Source organism: Thalassophryne amazonica, chromosome 13 (assembly GCF_902500255.1).
Source record: "Thalassophryne amazonica chromosome 13, fThaAma1.1, whole genome shotgun sequence".
Classification (NCBI taxonomy): domain Eukaryota; kingdom Metazoa; phylum Chordata; class Actinopteri; order Batrachoidiformes; family Batrachoididae; genus Thalassophryne; species Thalassophryne amazonica.
In genome coordinates, this window is record NC_047115.1 from 85,775,155 (window position 1) to 85,796,490 (window position 21,336).

Sequence of the window (21,336 nt, forward strand, 5' to 3'; positions counted from 1 at the left end):
AGGAAGGTTGGAGATTGGCCTATAATTAGCTAAGATAGCTGGGTCAAGTGATGGCTTTTTAAGTAATGGTTTAATTACTGCCACCTTAAAGGCCTGTGGTACATAACCAACTAACAAAGATAGATTGATCATATTTAAGATTGAAGCATTGAATAATGGTAGGACTTCCTTGAGCAGCCTGGCAGGAATGGGGTCTAATAAACATGTTGATGGTTTGGATGAAGTAACTAATGAAAATAACTCAGACATAACAATCGGAGAGAAAGAGTCTAACCAAATACCGGCATCACTGAAAGCAGCCAAAGATAATGATACATCTTTGGGATGGTTATGAGTAATTTTTTCTCTAATAGTCAAAATTTTGTTAGCAAAGAAAGTCATGAAGTCATTACTAGTTAAAGTTAATGGAATACTCAGCTCAATAGAGCTCTGACTCTTTGTCAGCCTGGCTACAGTGCTGAAAAGAAACCTGGGGTTGTTCTTATTTTCTTCAATTAGTGATGAGTAGAAAGATGTCCTAGCTTTACGGAGGGCTTTTTTATAGAGCAACAAACTCTTTTTCCAGGCTAAGTGAAGATCTTCTAAATTAGTCAGGTCGAGACCCCGATGAGGATGACGAGCATGCAGATGAGCTTCCCTGAGACGGTTTCTGACAGTTGTGCAGAAATTCTTTGGTTATGCAAACCGATTGTTTCAGCAGCTGTCCGAGTGGCTGGTCTCAGACGATCTTGGAGGTGAACATGCTGGATGTGGAGGTCCTGGGCTGGTGTGGTTACACGTGGTCTGCAGTTGTGAGGCTGGTTGGATGTACTGCCAAATTCTCTGAAACGCCTTTGGAGACGGCTTATGGTAGAGAAATGAACATTCAATACACGAGCAACAGCTCTGGTTGAAATTCCTGCAGTCAGCATGCCAATTGCACGCTCCCTCAAATCTTGCGACATCTGTGGCATTGTGCTGTGTGATAAAACTGCACCTTTCAGAGTGGCCTTTTATTGTGGGCAGTCTAAGGCACACCTGTGCACTAATCATGGTGTCTAATCAGCATCTTGATATGGCACACCTGTGAGGTGGGATGGATTATCTCAGCAAAGAAGTGCTCCCTATCACAGATTTAGACTGGTTTGTGAACAATATTTGAGGGAAATGGTGATATTGTGTATGTGGAAAAAGTTTTAGATCTTTGAGTTCATCTCACACAAAATGGGAGCAAAACCAAAAGTGTTGCGTTTATATTTTTGTTGAGTATATGTGTGTGTATATATATGTATATATGTGAGTGTATATATATGTATATATGTGTGTGTATATATGTGTGTGTATGTGTGTGTATATATGTATGTATATATATATATATGTATATATATGTATATGTTTGTATATATATGTATATGTATATATGTGTGTATATATGAGCTGGACATGCGCCAACATGTCCTGTGAGGCTTCATCACGGTGTTGCTTTGCGCCATGCGGCTCCACCGCGACGCATGGAACTCCTCCGCACGTCTGTCTCAATGTGCCGAAAAGGTGCTGATGTCCACGTCTTTTCATAATTCCTGTGCTAGTCAGACGACATACCAGATCAAGACAGCGTCCAGTTTAGAAATGAACGGCACATTCCACTGTTACAGGAGTTTTTGTCATGGAAAGAGGAGCCGACTTCCGCGCGTCGCGGTGGAGCCGCATGCCGCAAAACAACGCCGTGAAGAAAGCCTCACAGGACGTGTTGGGGCATGTCCAGCTCATGCTCAATTTCTTGGATAATCACACGACTGAAAAGCAACCGACAGCCATCTGAAATCCACCTAAAAGCCGTCCTGTGAGACCAACACGGAGGTTGTTTTGTGCCGCGTAATGAAGGGGTTCGTGGTGTGTCCCTCCGCTTTTCTTTCCATGAAAAAAAACCTCCTGTAACAGTGGAATGTACCGAAAAAGTGCTGATGTCCACGCCTTCATCCTTTTTGTGAAAGTCAGACTACGTCCCGGATCAACAAAGCCTTCACGTTGGAAATGATCTGGTTGTTTCAGCGGGGTTTGAGCCTGTCAATCGGCGCTCGGAGCGCGACGCGCTCTCAGCAGTTGTGGGCGGTCTTTAAACCGTCTGGATCACTCCTTAATCTGTGTAATCCCCATAAAATCGTCCCTGAAAGCCATATTAATTTTCCGAATGGTGTCCACCTGGAGGTCTCTCACAGTTTCTGGAAAAAAATTGATGCAGCAAAGCTCCAAATCGTTCAGACATTTATTCGCAATAAAAAAATGACGAGAGGGGTGGACCAGTGCTCACACAAAGCCTGCTCACAGGTGAATGACGCAACTGACAGGCGTGAAAAAACTCACGCATGCTCACAAAGGTTCAAGCTTGGCTGATGTAATCACATGTGATTCAAATCCATATGGTTTTTGAAAAAAATAAAAAGGTCGGATACTTTTCTAACAAACCTTGTGTGTGTGTATATATATATATATATATATATATATATATATACACACGCTGGTGGTTGCTCTCACTGCAGTATTGTATCACTTCCTGTTCCGGAGCACAGCGGTGTTTTGCTGTATCTGTTAGCTGTTCAGTCTGCTTAGTTAGATTGATCTAGATAACTAGATAATGATTTATTTCACCATGTAATCTTCACGTGCCTTAATTAAAGCACTCTCTCTGCTGAATCACCTCTAAATTATTCACACATTATTCACTTTATGTGTTTTTAGGAATCTGCTAGCTTACCGCAGCTATTAGCTCTTAGCCGGTTTAGCATGGCGGCTTCTCCTGTCTCTCCAACACTTTTCGGCGCTGGGTGTGAAATGTTTAGTTATTCCTCGGCCTCCTTTAGCAGTAACAGTACTTGTAATAAGTGTAACTTGTTCGTAGCTTTGGAGGCCAGGCTGGGCGAATTGGAGACTCGGCTCCGAACCTTGGAAAATCCTACAGCTAGTCAGGCCGCTGTAGTTGGTGCGGACCAAGGTAGCTTAGCCGCCGTTAGCTGTCCCCCAGCAGATCCCGAGCAGCCGGGAAAGCAGTCCAGCTGGGTGACTGTGAGGAAGAAGCATAGTTCTAAACAGAAGCCCACTGTACACCACCAACCCGTTCACATTTCTAACCGTTTTTCCCCACTCTGCGACACACCTGCCGAGGAACAAACTCTGGTTATTGGTGACTCTGTTTTGAGAAATGTGATGTTAGCGACACCAGCAACCATAGTCAAATGTCTTCCGGGGGCCAGAGCAGGCGACACTGAAGGAAATTTGAAACTGCTGGCTAAGGCTAAGCGTAAATTTGGTAAGATTGTAATTCACGTTGGCAGTAATGACACCCGGTTACGCCAATTGGAGGTGCCTAAAATTAACATTGAATCGGTGTGTAACTTTGCAAAAACAATGTCGGACTCTAGCTTTCTCTGGGCCCCTCCCCAATCGGACCGCGAGTAACATGTTTTGCCGCATGTTTTCCCTGAATTGCTGGCTGTCTGAGTGGTATCCACAAAATGAGGTGGGCTTCATAGATAATTGGCAAAGTTTCTGGGGAAAACCTGGTCTTGTTAGGAGAGACAGCATCCATCCCACTTTGGATGGAGCAGCTCTCATCTCTAGAAATCTGGCCAATTTTATTAAACCCTCCAAATCGTGACTATCCAGGATTGGGACCAGAAAGCAGAGTTGTAGTCTTACACACCTCTCTGCAGCTTCTCTCCCCCTGCCATCCCCCCAATACCCCATCCCCGTAGAGACGGTGCCTGCTCCCAGACCACCAATAACCATTAAAAATCTATTTAAACATAAAAATTCAAAAGAAAAAATAATATAGCACCTTCAACTGCACCACAGACTAAAACAGTTAAATGTGCTTCATTAAACATTAGGTCTCTCTCTTCTAAGTCCCTGTTAGTAAATGATATAATAATTGATCAACAAATTGATTTATTCTGCCTTACAGAAACCTGGTTACAGCAGGATGATTATGTTAGTTTAAAGGAGTCAACACCCCCTAGTCACAATAACTGTCAAAATGCTCGAAGCACGGGTCGAGGAGGAGGAGTAGCAGCAGTCTTCCACTCCAGCTTATTAATTAATCAACGACCCAGACAGAGCTTTAATTCATTTGAAAGCTTGACTCTTAGTCTTGTCCATCCAAATTGGAAGTCTCAAAAAACATTTTTATTTGTTATTACCTATCGTCCACCTGGTCGTTACTGTGAGTTTCTCTGTGAATTTTCAGACCATTTGTCTGACTTAGTGCTTAACTCAGATAAGATAATTATAGTGGGTGATTTTAACATCCACATAGATGCTGAGAATGACAGCCTCAACACTGCATTTAATGTATTATTAGATTCAGTTAGCTTCGCTCAAACTGTAAATGAACCCACCCACCATTTTAACCCCACTTTAGATCTTGTTCTGACATATGGCATAGAAATTGAAGACTTAACAGTATTCCCTGAAAACCCCCTGTTGTCTGATCATTTCTTAATAACATTTACATTTACTTTAATGGACTACCCAGCAGTGGGGAATAAGTTTCATTACAGTAGAAGTCTTTCTGAAAGCGCTGTAACTAGGTTTAAGGATATGATTCCTTCTTTATATTCTTCAATGCCATATACCAACACAGTGCAGAGTAGCTACCTAAACTCTGTGAGTGAGATAGATTATCTCGTCAATAGCTTTACATCCTCATTGAGCACAACTTTGGATGCTGTAGTTCCTCTGAAAAAGAGAGCCTTAAATCAGAAATGCTTGACTCCGTGGTATAACCCATAAACTCGCAGCTTAAAGCAGATAACCCGTAAGCTGGAGAGGAAATGGCGTCTCACTAATTTAGAAGATCTTCATTTAGAACAGCTAACTGATCACCTGCAGAGGAATGGTCTATTTAAAGAGTTTCAGTCAGGTTTCAGAATTCATTATAGTACAGATACAGCATTAGTGAAGGTTACAAATGATCTTCTTATGGCCTCAAACAGTGAACTCACCTCTGTGCTTGTCCTGTTAGACCTCAGTGCAGCTTTTGATACTGTTGACCATAAAATTTTATTACAGAGATTAGGGTATGCCATAGGTATTAAAGACACTGCGCTGCAGTGGTCTGAATCATACGAGGTCTATTAGAAAGGTAACCATATGGATTTGAATCACGTGTGATTGCGTCAGACAAGCTTGAACCCTCGTGCGCATGCGTGAGTTTTTCCACGCCTGTCTGTTGTGTCATTCGCCTGTGAGCAGGCTTTGAGTGAGGAGTGGTCCACCCCCTCGGCGGATTTTCATTGTCAGGAAATGGCGGAATGATTTGGGCTTTTTTTCCCTTCAGAATTTTTTCAGAAACTGTTAGACTGGCAGCTGGAAACCATTAGAAAAATGTATCTGGCTTTCGGTGAAAATGTTAAAGGCTTGGTAGAGAATAAGGAGTGTTACTGTCACTTTAAGGACGGCCCCCAGTGGCTGTGGGGCGCGCCGTGCTCCGAAGCCGCCATCGACAGGCTGACCGACCATTTAATTTCTAAACGGATGGCTGTCTGGATCCGTGACCATCGTGTGCCATTTCTCTGGTTATCACAAGAGCTGGACATCAACCATTTTCCGGCAGATTTCACTTTTAACAAGAGATTTTGTCATTGAAAGCCGAGCAGAGGCTTCGTGCGTCATGATGGATTCGCTACTGTAGTGAGACAAAACCACCTCCGTTTTGGTCTCACAGGACTGCTTTGAGATGGTGTTCAGACAGCTGTTGGTGGTTTTTCCACGAGTGATTATCCGAGATATTGTGGATGTGCCTGGACATGCCAGAACATGTCCCGTTAGGCTTCATCACGGCGTTGCTGTGCGCCATGCGGCACCGCCGCAACGTGCGTAATTCCTCCGCACGTCTGTCTCAATGTGCTGAAAAAGTGCTGATGTCCACGTCTTTTCACAATTCCTGTGCTAGTCAGACGACGTCCCGGATAAAACACAGCGTCCTGTTTGGAAATGAACGGCACATTCCACTGTTACAGGAGTGTTTGTCATGGAAAGAGGAGCGGAGGCTTCTCTAACAGTTCCTGAAAAAATTCTGAAGGAAAAAAAGCCCAAATCATTCCGCCATTTCCTGACAATGAAAATACGCCGAGGGGGTGGACCACTCCTCACTCAAAGCCTGCTCACAGGCGAATGATGCAACCGACAGGCGTGGAAAAACTCATGCATGTGCATGAGGGTTCAAGCTTGTCTGACGCAATCACACGTGATTCAAATCCATATGGTTTTTGAAAAAAATAATAAGGTCGGATACTTTTCTAATAGACCTCGTATTTATCTAATAGATTACAATTTGTTCATGTAAATGGGGAGTCTTCTTCATAGACTAAGGTTAATTATGGAGTTCCACAAGGTTCTGTGCTAGGACCAATTTTATTCACTTTATACATGCTTCCCTTAGCAAGTGTTATTTGAAAGCGTTGCTTAAATTTTCATTGTTACGCAGATGATACCCAGCTTTATCTATCCATGAAGCCAGAGGGGACACACCAATTAGTTAAACTGCAGGAATGTCTTTCAGACATGAAGACATTTATGACCTCTAATTTCCTGCTTTTAAATTCAGATAAAACTGAAGTTATTGTGCTTGGCCCCACAAATCTTAGAAACATGGTGTCTAATCAGATCCTTACTCTGGATGGCATTACCCTGACCTCCAGTAATACTGTGAGAAATCTTGGAGTCATTTTTGATCAGGACATGTCCTTCAATGCGCATATTAAGCAAATATGTAGGACTGCTTTTTTTGCATTTGCTCTGTATCTGTAAAATTAGAAAGGTCTTGTCTCAGAGTGATGCTGAAAAGCTAATTCATGCATTTATTTCCTCTAGGCTGGACTACTGTAATTCATTATTATCAGGTTGTCCTAAAAGTTCCCTGAAAAGCCTTCAGTTAATTCAAAATGCTGCAGCTAGAGCACTGACGGGGACTGGAAGGAGAGAGCATATTTCACCCATATTGGCCTCTCTTCATTGGCTTCCTGTTAATTCCAGAATAGAATTTAAAATTCTTGTTCTTACTTATAAGGTTTTATTTGATATATATATATATGTATATGTGTATATGTATATATGTGTATACGAGGTCTATTATAAAAGTATCCGACCTTATTATTTTTTTCAAAAACCATATGGATTTGAATCACGTGTGATTGCGTCAGACAAGCTTGAACCCTCGTGCGCATTCGTGAGTTTTTCCACGCCTGTCGGTTGCATCATTCGCCTGTGAGCAGGCTTTGAGTGAGGAGTGGTCCAGCCCCCTCGTCGGATTTTCATTGTCAGGAAATGGTGGAATGATTTGGGCTTTTTTTCCATTAGAATTTTTTCAGAAACTGTTAGGGACTGGCAGCTGGAAACCATTAGAAAAATTTATCTGGCTTTCGGTGAAAATGTTACGGGCTTGGTAGAAAATAAGGAGTGTTACTGTCGCTTTAAGGACGGCCCCCAGCGGCTGTGGGGTGCGCCGCGCTCCAAAGCCGCCATCGACAGGCTGGACGACCATTTCATTTCTAAACGGATGGCTGTCTGGATCCGTGACCATCGTGTGCCATTTCTCTGGTTATCACAAGAGCTGGACATCAACCATTTTCCGGCAGATTTCACTTTTAACAAGAGATTTTGTCATGGAAAGCCGAGCAGAGGCTTCGTGCGTCACGATGGATTTGCTACTGGAGCGAGACAAAACCACCTCCGTTTTGGTCTCACAGGACGGCTTTGAGATGGCGTTCATACAGCTGTCGGTGGTTTTTCCATCGAGTGATTATCCGAGAAATTGTGGATGTGCCTGGACATGCCAGAACATGTCCCGTGAGGCTTCATCACGGCGTTGCTGTGCGCCATGCGGCACCTCCGCGACGTGCGGAATTCCTCCGCACGTCTGTCTCAATGTGCCGAAAAAGTGCTGTTTCCATGTCTTTTCACAATTTCTGTGCTAGTCAGACGATGTCCCGGATAAAACACAGTGTCCAGTTTGGAAATGAACGGCACATTCCACTGTTACAGGAGTTTTTGTCATGGAAAGAGGAGCGGAGGCTTCGCGCATTGCCGCGTTGCCAAAACAGAGCATTGTGTTGGAGCCATGATTCATGTCAGTCCACTTGGTGCAACAGCTCTCCAAGGTGTGATCACTCCTTTTTAGATGCAGACTAACGAGCAGATCTGATTTGATGCAGGTGTTAGTTTTGGGGATGAAAATTTACAGGGTGATTCCATAATTTATTCATCAGAATTGATTGATTCCATATTTTTTTCTCTCTGCTTGGTCTAAAAAAAAGTAACCATTACTGACTGCCACAATTTTTTTTCCTGATTTCTTATAGTGTTTCTTAAAGCCAGAAAGTTGTTAAAGCCATTTGAAATGACTTTAGTTTTGTGTTATGTCTGTGATCTGCTTTTTTTCTACAAAATTAAACAACTGAATGAACATCCTCCGAAGCCGGTGATTCCATAATTATTGCCAGGCTTTGTATATATGTATATATATATATATAACTCAGCTACATGGGGTGTGCAGCAAGTAAATTCTGAGTGCCGTTCCCAAGCCCGGATAAATGAGGAGGGTTGCGTCAAGAAGGGCATCCATTGTAAAACAAGCCATCCCAGCAATGCAGACTAAGAATCGAATTTTCATACCGGATCTTTCACTGCCTGGGTTAACAACGTTGTACCATGGTGAGGACAGGAAGAGAAATGGTGTTGGGGTCATTTTAAAGGAAGAGTATGTTAAACGTGTGTTGGAGGCTAAGCGAGTGTCTGACAGGGTGATGAGTGTGAAGTTGGAAATTGATGGGGCGATAATGAATATCATCAGTGCATATGCCCCACAGGTAGGTTGTGAGATGAAGGAGAAAGAAGATTTCTGGAGTGTGTTAGATGAGGTGGTGTAGAGTGTGCCCAAGCATGAAAGAGTGGTGATAGGAGCGGATTTCAATGGCCATGTTGGTGAAGGGAACAGAGGTGATGAGGAAGTAATGGGTAGATATGGTATCAAGGATAGGAATGGGGAAGGACAGATGGTAGTTGATTTTGCAAAAAGGATGGAAATGGCTGTGGTGAATACCTACTTTAAGAAAAGGGAGGAGCACAGGGTAACATATAAGAGTGGAGGAAGGTGCACACAGGTGGACTACATTCTTTAAAGGAGAGGCAAGCTAAAGGAAATCAGAGACTGTAAGGTGGTGGCAGGAGAGAGTGTTGTTAGACAGCATAGGATGGTTGTTTGTAGGATGAATTTAGAGGTAAAGAAGAAGAGAGTGAGAGCTCAACAAAGGATCAGAGGGTGGAAGCTGAAGGAGGAAGACTGTTGTGTGAAATTTAGCGAGCAGGTGAGAGAAGCACTGGTTGGAGGGAAGCAATTTTGGAAAACTGGAAAAGTACTGCAGATGTGGTGAGGGAGACAGCAAGGACAGTACTTGGTATGACATCTGGACAGTGGAAGGAAGACAAGGAGACTTGGTGGTGGAATGAAGAGGTTCAGGAAAGCATAAGGAGAAAGAGGTTGGCAAAAAGTTTTGGGATAGTCATAGAGATGAAGAAAGTAGACAGCAGTACAAGGAGATGGAAAAGAGGCGAAAAGAGAAGTGTCAAAAGTGAAGGAAAAGGCATATTGCAAGCTGTACAAGAAGTTGAATAGTTAGGAAGGAGAAAAGAACTTGTACCGATTGGCCAAAAAAGGGACAGAGCTGGAAAGGATGTGCAGCAGGTTAGGGTGGTAAAAGATGCACATGCACATTAAGGTCGCTTGATCTTGATTTTTAGTATGAATACAGACTGTGAAAGCGGGGCCTCACGATCCTTCTGACTTTTTGGGTTTTAAGCAGGAGGTGTCAGAAAAGTTACTATGAGGTAATGTGCTGACAAGTGAGGAGTGTGTGCTAGAAGTTGGAGGGAATATTTTGAAGAGCTGATGAATAAAGAAAATGAGCGAGAGAAAAGGCTGGATGATGTGGTGAGAGTAAATCAGGAAGTACAAGAGATTAGTAAGGAAGAAGTGAGGGCTGCTCTGAAGAGGATGAAGAGTGGAAAGGCAGTTGGTCCAGATGACATTCCAGTGGAGGCATGGAAATGTCTAGGAGAGATGGCAGTAGAGTAAATTGTTTATTGCTTTATACACGATTTGTACTGTTTGAAAATGAATCAAGTCTGTGAATTTTAAGAATTTGGATTGTAAAAATAGTGGATTTGTATGATTTCTATAGCCAGTATTATGAATAATTCTTATAGCTCTTTTCTGCATTACTGATAGTGATTGTGTTGTACCTTTATAAGTATTACCCCATACCTCTGCAAAGTACTGTAAATATGGTAAAACCAGTGAGCAGTAAAGAATGCGGAGTGAGTTGTGGTCCAGAATATGTTTCGCTTTGTTTAGAACTGAAATGCTTCTTGACAGTTTACTTTGTATATGTTTTATATGAGTCTTCCAGTTTATCTTATCATCTTTTATCACCCCCAGAAACTTGTACCCTTTCAATATCTACCCCCTGGACAACAGTACAGTAGAGTGAATGCAACACCTCCCCTGCCAATTTCGCGCTCCATTGTGTAACTGAACCTGTATGTCTGTATTACAATAGCCAAATAACATGTATTTTGTTTTACTTAAGTTTAATGATAATTTGTTTCTGTCAAACCATATTTTCAATTTTCCCATTTCTATACTGATCCTCCTCAGTAACTCCTGCAAATCCCCCCCTGAACAAAAAATGCTTGTGTCATCTGCAAATAATACTAATTTTAATATTTTGGAAACATTGACAATATCATTTATATAAATTAGAAACAGTTTTCAATCAATCAATCAATTTTTTTTTATATAGCGCCAAATCACAACAAACAGTTGCCCCAAGGCGCTTTATATTGTAAGGCAAGGCCATACAATAATTATGTAAAACCCCAACGGTCAAAACGACCCCCTGTGAGCAAGCACTTGGCTACAGTGGGAAGGAAAAACTCCCTTTTAACAGGAAGAAACCTCCAGCAGAACTAGGCTCAGGGAGGGGCAGTCTTCTGCTGGGACTGGTTGGGGCTGAGGGAGAGAACCAGGAAAAAGACATGCTGTGGAGGGGAGCAGAGATCGATCACTAATGATTAAATGCAGAGTGGTGCATACAGAGCCAAAAAGAGAAAGAAACAGTGCATCATGGGAACCCCCCAGCAGTCTACGTCTATAGCAGCATAACTAAGGGATGGTTCAGGGTCACCCGATCCAGCCCTATCTATAAGCTTTAGCAAAAAGGAAAGTTTTAAGCCTAATCTTAAAAGTAGAGAGGGTGTCTGTCTCCCTGATCTGAATTGGGAGCTGGTTCCACAGGAGAGGAGCCTGAAAGCTGAAGGCTCTGCCTCCCAATCTACTCTTACAAACCCTAGGAACTACAAGTCAGCCTGCAGTCTGAGAGCGAAGCGCTCTATTGGGGTGATATGGTACTACGAGGTCCCTAAGATAAGATGGGACCTGATTATTCAAAACCTTATAAGTAAGAAGAAGAATTTTAAATTCTATTCTAGAATTAACAGGAAGCCAATGAAGAGAGGCCAATATGGGTGAGATATGCTCTCTCCTTCTAGTCCCCGTCAGTACTCTAGCTGCAGCATTTTGAATTAACTGAAGGCTTTTTAGGGAACTTTTAGGACAACCTGATAATAATGAATTACAATAGTCCAGCCTAGAGGAAATAAATGCATGAATTAGTTTTTCAGCATCACTCTGAGATAAGACCTTTCTAATTTTAGAGATATTGCGTAAATGCAAAAAAGCAGTCCTACATATTTGTTTAATATGCACTTTGAATGACATATCCTGATCAAAAATGACTCCAAGATTTCTCACAGTATTACTAGAGGCCAGGGCAATGCCATCCAGAGTAAGGATCTGGTTAGACACCATGTTTCTAAGATTTGTGGGGCCAAGTACAATAACTTCAGTTTTATCTGAGTTTAAAAGCAGGAAATTAGAGGTCATCCATGTCTTTATGTCTGTAAGACAATCCTGCAGTTTAGCTAATTGGTGTGTGTCCTCTGGCTTCATGGATAGATAAAGCTGGGTATCATCTGCGTAACAATGAAAATTTAAGCAATACCATCTAATAATACTACCTAAGGGAAGCATGTATAAAGTGAATAAAATTGGTCCTAGCACAGAACCTTGTGGAACTCCATAATTAACCCTAGTCTGTGAAGAAGATTCCTCATGTACATGAACAAATTGTAATCTATTAGACAAATATGATTCAAACCACCGCAGCGCAGTGCCTTTAATACCTATGGCATGCTCTAATCTCTGTAATAAAATTTTATGGTCAACAGTATCAAAAGCAGCACTGAGGTCTAACAGAACAAGCACAGAGATGAGTCCACTGTCCGAGGCCATAAGAAGATCATTTGTAACCTTCACTAATGCTGTTTCTGTACTATGATGAATTCTAAAAACTCTTTTTCCAGGCTAAGTGAAGATCCTAATTAGTGAGACGCCATTTCCTCTCCAACTTACGGGTTATCTGCTTTAAGCTACGAGTTTGTGAGTTATACCACGGAGTCAGGCACTTCTGATTTAAAGCTCTCTTTTTCAGAGGAGCTACAGCATCCAAAGTTGTCTTCAATGAGGATGTAAAACTATTGACGAGATACTCTATCTCACTTACAGAGTTTAGGTAGCTACTCTGCACTGTGTTGGTATATGGCATTAGAGAACATAAAGAAGGAATCATATCCTTAAACCTAGTTACAGCGCTTTCTGAAAGACTTCTAGTGTAATGAAACTTATTCCCCACTGCTGGGTATTCCATCAGAGTAAATGTAAATGTTATTAAGAAATGATCAGACAGCAGGGAGTTTTCAGGGAATACTGTTAAGTCTTCTAATTCCATGCCATAAGTCAGAACAAGATCTAAGATATGATTAAAGTGGTGGGTGGACTCATTTACTTTTTGAGCAAAGCCAATAGAGTCTAATAATAGATTAAATGCAGTGTTGAGGCTGTCATTCTCAGCATCTGTGTGGATGTTAAAATCGCCCACTATAATTATCTTATCTGAGCTAAGCACTAAGTCAGACAAAAGGTCTGAAAATTCACAGAGAAACTCACAGTAACGACCAGGTGGACGATAGATAATAACAAATAAACTGGTTTTTGGGACTTCCAATTTGGATGGACAAGACTAAGAGTCAAGCTTTCAAATGAATTAAAGCTCTGTCTGGGTTTTTGATTAATTAATAAGCTGGAATGGAAGATTGCTGCTAATTCTCCGCCCCGGCCCGTGCTACGAGCATTCTGACAGTTAGTGTGACTCGGGGGTGTTGACTCATTTAAACTAACATATTCATCCTGCTGTAACCAGGTTTCTGTAAGGCAGAATAAATCAATATGTTGATCAATTATTATATCATTTACCAACAGGGACTTAGAAGAGAGAGACCTAATGTTTAATAGACCACATTTAACTGTTTTAGTCTGTGGTGCAGTTGAAGGTGCTATATTATTTTTTCTTTTTGAATTTTTATGCTTAAATAGATTAGATAGAATAGATAGAAGCTACAGAGAGGAGTGTAAGACTACAACTCTGCTTCCTGGTCCCAACCCTGGATAGTCACGGTTTGGAGTATTTAAGAAAATTTGCCAGATTTCTAGAAATGAGAGCTGCTCCATCCAAAGTGGGATGGGTGCCGTCTCTCCTAACAAGACCAGGTTTTCCCCAGAAGCTTTGCCAATTATCTATGAAGCCCACCTCATTTTTGGACACCACTCAGACAGCCAGCAATTCAGGGAGAACATGCGGCTAAACATGTCACTCCCGGTCCGTTTGGGGAGGGGCCCAGAGAAAACTACAGAGTCCGACATTGTTTTTGCAAAGTTACACACCGATTTAATGTTAATTTTAGTGACCTCCGATTGGCGTAACCGGGTGTCATTACTGCCGACGTGAATTACAATCTTACCAAATTTACGCTTAGCCTTAGCCAGCAGTTTCAAATTTCCTTCAATGTCGCCTGCTCTGGCCCCCGGAAGACAATTGACTATGGTTGCTGGTGTCGCTAACTTCACATTTCTCAAAACAGAGTCGCCAATAACCAGAGTTTGATCCTCGGCGGGTGTGTCGTCGAGTGGGGAAAAACGGTTAGAGATGTGAACGGGTTGGCGGTGTACACGGGGCTTCTGTTTAGGGCTACGCTTCCTCCTCACAGTCACCCAGTCAGCCTGCTTTCCCGGCTGCTCGGGATCTGCCAGGGGGTAACTAACGGCGGCTAAGCTACCTTGGTCCGCACCGACTACAGGGGCCTGGCTAGCTGTAGAATTTTCCACGGTGCGGAGCCGAGTCTCCAATTCGCCCAGCCTGGCCTCCAAAGCTACGAATAAGCTACACTTATTACAAGTACCATTACTGCTAAAGGAGGCCGAGGAATAACTAAACATTTCACACCCAGAGCAGAAAAGTGCAGGAGAGACAGGAGAAGCCGCCGTGCTAAATCGGCTAAGAGCTAGTAGCTGCGCTAAGCTAGCAGATTCCTAAAAACACACAAAGTGAATAATGTGTAAATAATTTAGAGGTGATTCAGCAGAGGGAGTGCTTTAGTTAAGGCACGTAAAGATTACACTGGGAAACAAATCGTAATCTAGATAACTAGATCAATCTAACTGCGCAGATTAAACAGCTAACAGATACAGAAAAACACCGCTGTGCTCCAGAACAGGAAGTGATACAATACCGCAGTGAGAGCCAACCACCAGTAGAGGCCAGTAGACCACAAGAAAGCAGTCAGTTTTGGACCCAATACTGACCCCTGTGGGACGCCACAAGCATTGTCCAAGCATGATGATGTATATTCCCCCAACTTCACAAACTGTTTTCTGTTACTTAAGTAGCTTCTCACCCAGTGCAACACCAACCCCCTAATCCCATACTGTTCAAGTTTACTGATTAATATGTCATGATTGATTGTATCAAAAGCCTTTTTAAGGTCTATAAATATTCCAACTGAATGTAATTTGTGGTCTATGGCGTTTGTAATCTCCTCAACTGATTCTATTAATGCAAGTGATGTTGAACTATGTGCTCTGAATCCATATTGACTATCAGTAAGTAATTTATGTTTATTTATGAATTTGTCTAATCTGTTATTGAATAACTTTTCTAATAATTTGGAAAATTGTGGAAGCAAAGAAACAGGTGTATACACAACAAAATAAATTAATCTAATTTACTTGACTCTTTGTTTGCTTAATTTGGGAGGGGGTGGAAAACATAACAGTTGACGGATGGCAGGTCGTCCAACATAGAGAAATATTGGATGAAGAAAAGTTATTTTGGACGAGGCGTTTGTATAATATATATACACACACACACACACAGTTTGTCACATGATGCCTTCTTGTAGCCATGGATGATAATGCAGTATCCTTTTATACACAAGTTGCTTTGAAATATAAGATGGAAGATAAGTAAAATGTAAAAAAAAAAAAAAAAAAAAAGTCCACAAAATACTGCAGTAATCAGTTAGTAATTATTGCAATTGTGGTCTGAATCCATAGCATGTGGGTTGCAGATGCACATGTGCGCACTTATAGCCTCAGCCTTTTTGCTTTTCCTCAGAGTGTGCTGTAGCTGATAGTGTTTCTTTGATTTATAGGTCAGCCCATTAATCCTCAGTGCCGTATCTACCCAGAGGAGATGATCCAGACAGGTATCTCAGCCATTGATGGGATGAACAGCATTGCGAGAGGACAGAAGATCCCCATTTTCTCTGCTGCTGGACTGCCGCACAATGAGGTGAGACTATCAAACTGACAAAATTTGCCCCTTGATGTATGAACCTAAGCCAAAGTCCTTCAGATATTGTTGAGCAACATAGTGTTCCACTAACCATAGTCTGAATTGGAGCTGTCATGTGGGCTGTCTGTTTCACTCAGTGTCACATGACTCCTGATTAAGTTGCACTTCCTTCTTGGGGTTTTTCCTACATCATGAGTCATGTCTCCTTTCAGTATTTGCAGATATCTTCCAAACATTGTTCAGATTTGTCGTCATATTGGTCATTATATGCCAGTGCTCACACATAAGTGTGTGTATGTCTGTGTGTGTGGCATAATACTGAATTTTCCTTTCATTGTAAGCTATTTTGCTTGATCCTGATATATATACAGATTTTGTTCTTGTATTTTAATTGAAGAGCACCACATCCTGTGCTAGAATTAACCTGTTAACTCTTACTGTGATGGCCTACTCATTGTAGATACAAGTTGACTCTATCCTAAATTTGTACATTCCTTTTTATAAATTGACTCATTAAAACACACACATTTAAATTCAGATGAGATGTAAATTATTTATCTGTGCTGCATTTCATTTTTAAGTAAAACAATAACTGTAAAATTAAGAACCATATGCCCTTCTTTGTGAGCCACAAACATCACTGTGACAATAGAGTTTTTCCTGTACAAAATATTAGATTCATATCTTAACATGTACTTTCATTACATCATTGCCATCCCTTTGAGCCCAGTAATGAGGCTGACATATTGTCAGATGAATGGTGGGCTGGCCTATAGCTTTTTTGTTTTTCATTTAAATAGCAGTCGTAGGTTTTATTATACAAAATTGAGCAGCTCTGCTTGTTTGAACAGCTGGAACTGCTGATCCGGTTAAAAACAAAAATGTGCAAGCACACACAAAAATGCCCACACTGAATGCACACTGTAAAACGATCACAGAGGATCACGTGGAATAAAAGATATTGCTACATACAAATGATGAGGACACATTGAACAGCAACACAGCTGAAATGCTGCACGTGTAACTGCACACATGTGGACTGCATTTATGTAACACTTATAGCACTGCATTCATATAGCATCTGCTTCAGATGCTCAAAACGCTTTACACATCAATGGCTCACATTCACCCCAGTGTCAGGCTGCTGCCATTCAAGGCACCCACTACACATCGGCAGCAATGAAGGGGTTAAGGACCTTGCCCAAGGGACCTTAGCAATTTTCCTGTCAGGCTGGGAATTGAACTGAGGATCTGCTGGTCTCAAACCCAAAGCTTAACCACTAGACCATCACCTCCCCTGTCCCACGTGACACAGCTATCCTGATTGCAGTGTGTTCCAGGTGTAGGGCTGGGGTGACTGGAGTCCTTTGAGCACCTAGTGCCTCACAGCAAGAAGATTGTGGGATCCCTCCAACAATCAAAAACATGCTTATTTAGGGTCTGCTCCTTTTTCTGCCCTTGACCAAGGCAGCGCCTCTACATCTGGAGTTGGTCCCCGGGCACTGGACTGTGGCTGCCCGCTGCTCCGAGTGGTTGCATGGTGTCTAACTGTAATTAGGATGGGTTAAATGAATATTTCATTGTATGTACATATATATGTGTAATGACAATAACAACAATATAATTATATTATTAAAGAAAACCCATGTTTGTTGAGTGGTATTCCTGCTTGGGAGGACCCGGCCAGTCTGAAGATGCATAGTTCAATCAGACAAAGAGTTGCGAGTTGGGCCTTGAATTTCAGTACCTGGCGAGAGGGTGTTCTGTTGTATTTTAAAATACAATTTATTTATAAGGTCATCTGGCTTGTAAGGCCATGATGACCTCATGCCATCATGAGGAGTGTGTCATCGTTGTCGCCCATCTTGTACAAAAAACACTTCTCTGTCGGTTCTTGATGTATTTTTATTCTGTTTTTATTTTACAGATAGAAGGATGGTGCACAGAACATCGTCACAGATTTGCCAAATTTTAATGACGAGTGCAGTGCCTGTAGGAAGTTTGTATTCCTATAGAAAATTGGGAGCTTAAGTAGGTTTCTCATGGATGGTTGTATGAGACTGTGTTTGAAGGTGGGATGTACAAAGAGGTGTACTTATGTTGTTGTTTGAATACAGCATTTCATAATGTTTAAAAAAATCACCAGCTGTATAACTGGTGATCACAAAATACTCCAAATTAAATGAGTCCAATAAACCATTGTTACATTGTTTGGCACGTGTGCACTGAGTACTCTGCAAGTCACTCATGTAGAACGCTGTGGGGGCAACACAAACATCCTCTGTGTATCTACTCAGACATGACTGGATCTATGCATAACACTGAGACAAATGTTCGTAACTTGCCCAAAGAAAGGTCTGAACAATAAGGCAATATTTAATAGAGAACATTTCTACTGTCAGCTGTAATCCTGTACACACTGTGCACACATTTTTGTCATCATTCAATATTACAACAATAAAAACAGCTTGTGTGAAACTATATTTAAGGTCTTGATTGAAATGTACTTCACACAAATGATAGCTGTGTTTGGGAGGAAAGCCAGAGAAACAGAGGACTCGTCAGTGTCCTGAGGCAGATTACAGAATGCTATAAAAACACAATGTTCCATTCATTCTTCAAAAACATTCAAGTGTACTGCTCCAGTCGTTATGTAACTAGTGTGCCTTAATTGAAAGAGTGGCATCAACTCAGAACATGGCACCATTTTGGGTCCATCTACGCTGAACTACTGAATAGACCTTTTATGTTTTCAACATTTTTTTTTTAATCATTTAACAACATACAGCAACATATCCAGGTACAGGTGCTATCAAAATAAATATAAAAATAGTTAAACTATCAAATTTACATAAATTTACAATTTATGATGATTTATTAATTAATTTAAAGCCTGATTTACGAGGTCTGTCAATAAAGTATAGGTCCTTTTTATTTTTTTCAAAAACTATATGGATTTCATTCATATGTTTTTACGTCAGACATGCTTGAACCCTCGTGAGTTTTTCCACGCCTGTCGGTGACGTCATTCGCCTGTGAGCACTCCTTGTGAGAGGAGTCGCCCAGCCCCTCGTCAGAATTCCTTTGTCTGAGAAGTTGCTGAGAGACTGGCGCTTTGTTTGATCAAACTTTTTTCTAAACCTGTGAGGCACATCGAAGTGGACACGGTTCGAAAAATTAAGCTGGTTTTCGGTGAAAGTTTAACGGCTGATGAGAGATTTTGAGGTGATACTGTCGCTTTAAGGACTTCCCACGGTGCGAGACGTCGCGCAGCGGTCCCAGGCGCCGTCATCAGCCTGTTTCAAGCTGAAAACCTCCACATTTCAGGCTCTATTGATCCAGGACGTCGTGAGAGAACAGAGAAGTTTCAGAAGAAGTCGGTTTCAGCATTTTATCCGGATATTCCACTGTTAAAGGAGATTTTTTTAATGAAAGATGTGTGGACGGGTCCGCGTGTCAGGACGCAGCCGGCGTGGTGCGGTGGCACAGGAAAAACACCTCCATGTTGATAACCATTTGTAAAATCCAGGCGGCTTTTGATGGCTTTCAGTGGAGTGAGTATATGAGAAATTGTTTAACAGCTGGACATGTTCCAACTTGTCCTTAAGGCTTCCAACAGAGGTGTTTTTTCTGTGGCGGAGCGTCGCAGTGGCTGCGAGCCGACGCTGCAATCCGTCCGCACGTCTTTCATTAAAAAAATCTCTTTTAACAGTGGAATATCCGGATAAAATGCTGAAACCGACTTCTTCTGAAACTTCTCTGTTCTCTCACGACGTCCTGGATCAATAGAGCCTGAAATGTGGAGGTTTTCAGCTTGAAACAGGCTGACGATGGCGCCTGAGAGCGCTGCGCGACGTCTCGCACCGTGGGAAGTCCTTAAAGCGACAGTATCACCTCAAAACCTCTCATCAGCCGTTAAAATTTTCACCGAAAACCAGCTTAATTTTTCGAACCGTGTCCACTTCGATGTGTCTCACAGGTTTAGAAAAAATTTTGATCAAACAAAGCACCAGTCTCTCAGCAACTTCTCAGACAAAGGAATTCTGACGAGGGGCTGGACGACTTCTCCCACAAGGAGTGCTCACAGGCGATTGACGTCACCGACAGGCATGGAAAAACTCACGCATGCGCACGAGGGTTCAAGCATGTCTGACGTAAAAACGTATGAATGAAATCCATATAGTTTTTGAAAAAAATAAAAAGGACCTATACTTTATTGACAGACCTCGTATGCTTCTGCAGCTCTGTAACCGTGTCATGACGCCGCCGTGCATGACAGTTTTAAAGTTTTCTGTTGCTTTATTATGGACTAATTTGACCTGCAACAAGCTTTTATTTCTACAATCATCACCTCCCAATCAAAGGTAAGCTGTACAATTTCCTCTTTTACTGACTTTGTGATGTAAAGTTGCAGACTTTTCTGATCCATTTGTAATCAGCGTACACACTGTAAAAACTATTAAAATATGACGGGAGATGGAGTAAACGCAGAAAAGTGTCAAATCACAGCCTTTTGTGTCTGATTTAACAGGTGCATGTCGGGCTGTGGCTCAGAGTCTGAACACGGTGTGAAAAAAATAAACCGTCTGTCTTTTAATCACTCTGGTCCCACATGAGAGGGGTTTTAATGGAAATACATGGAAATACATTGTGATCAGATGGGACATTTTATCCAGTCTGAGCCAAAATCTGTTGTACAAAATCTGTTATATTCTGTGTTTATTACATGGAAAACAATACAAAAACTTTTTGTAACTTTTTGTACACCGAAATTTTTGTCCGGTGACTGTGAATATCTGGTTTTACAATGACGGTTTAGGTGAGTTTTACTGTACATGGGACTGAACAATAAATTTATCTCTTAAAGCTTTGACGATAATGTCGGATGACTTTATTTCCCCAAATTTTTCTTCTGTTTTGTACATCTTGAAGCCCTTGTGTCTATTGAGTTGTCATTTTCAGTGAATAAATAAATAAAATAGCTGGATTTCCATGCAGACACATTAACGGCAAACACTATTTTGAACCCAAGATAGCACTATGAGCCATGTAACCATTTTTTTTTTTTTTTTTTTTTGACTCATCATGTCGCAACTCTTTCAATTAAGGCACTCTATATGAAACCACCCCTCCCCCCCAAAAACCACTCAATAGTTTTGGGGTGTTTAGAAACGTTTAGAATCCAGCACACTGTACACAGGTGAACTTAACCTCACCCCTCTGATTTTGTCCCTGTGCTCTGAGGTCTCGGGGTCACTCGGCTTGTCCTCATCTGTCCCCAGCAGCTCTCAGATAACTTTTGTTGAAAACCAAAGTGTCCATATCAGACGCCATCGGTCTTGGATCTGGAGGCCATTAAAGTTCGGTTCAAGCCTAATATTCCCATCTGACTCAAACGCAACAGGCATTTTAATGTTTCTGTCAAAACCTGTTCTTTCGATCTGAAACAAATTGCCTCAAACAGGAATAAAGCTGTTAGATCCTGTATTTTCTTTCTTTTTAATTAACAAAAATGTAAATTTGCCTCATGTGAAGCAGACCTGCACAGAGTAAA

At 41.6% G+C, this 21,336-nt stretch overlaps 1 protein-coding gene across 1 annotated transcript in view; it reads left to right on the top strand.

The window, feature by feature from the left end:
- The window catches only part of atp6v1ba (ATPase, H+ transporting, lysosomal, V1 subunit B, member a), a 199,072-nt gene that overhangs the window by 110,988 nt on the left and 66,748 nt on the right, over nucleotides 1-21,336 (top strand). The window contains exon 6 of the mRNA XM_034184230.1: nucleotides 15,640-15,779. Within this exon, the coding sequence (XP_034040121.1) occupies nucleotides 15,640-15,779 (140 nt within the window). The remainder of the gene's footprint in view (nucleotides 1-15,639; nucleotides 15,780-21,336) is intronic.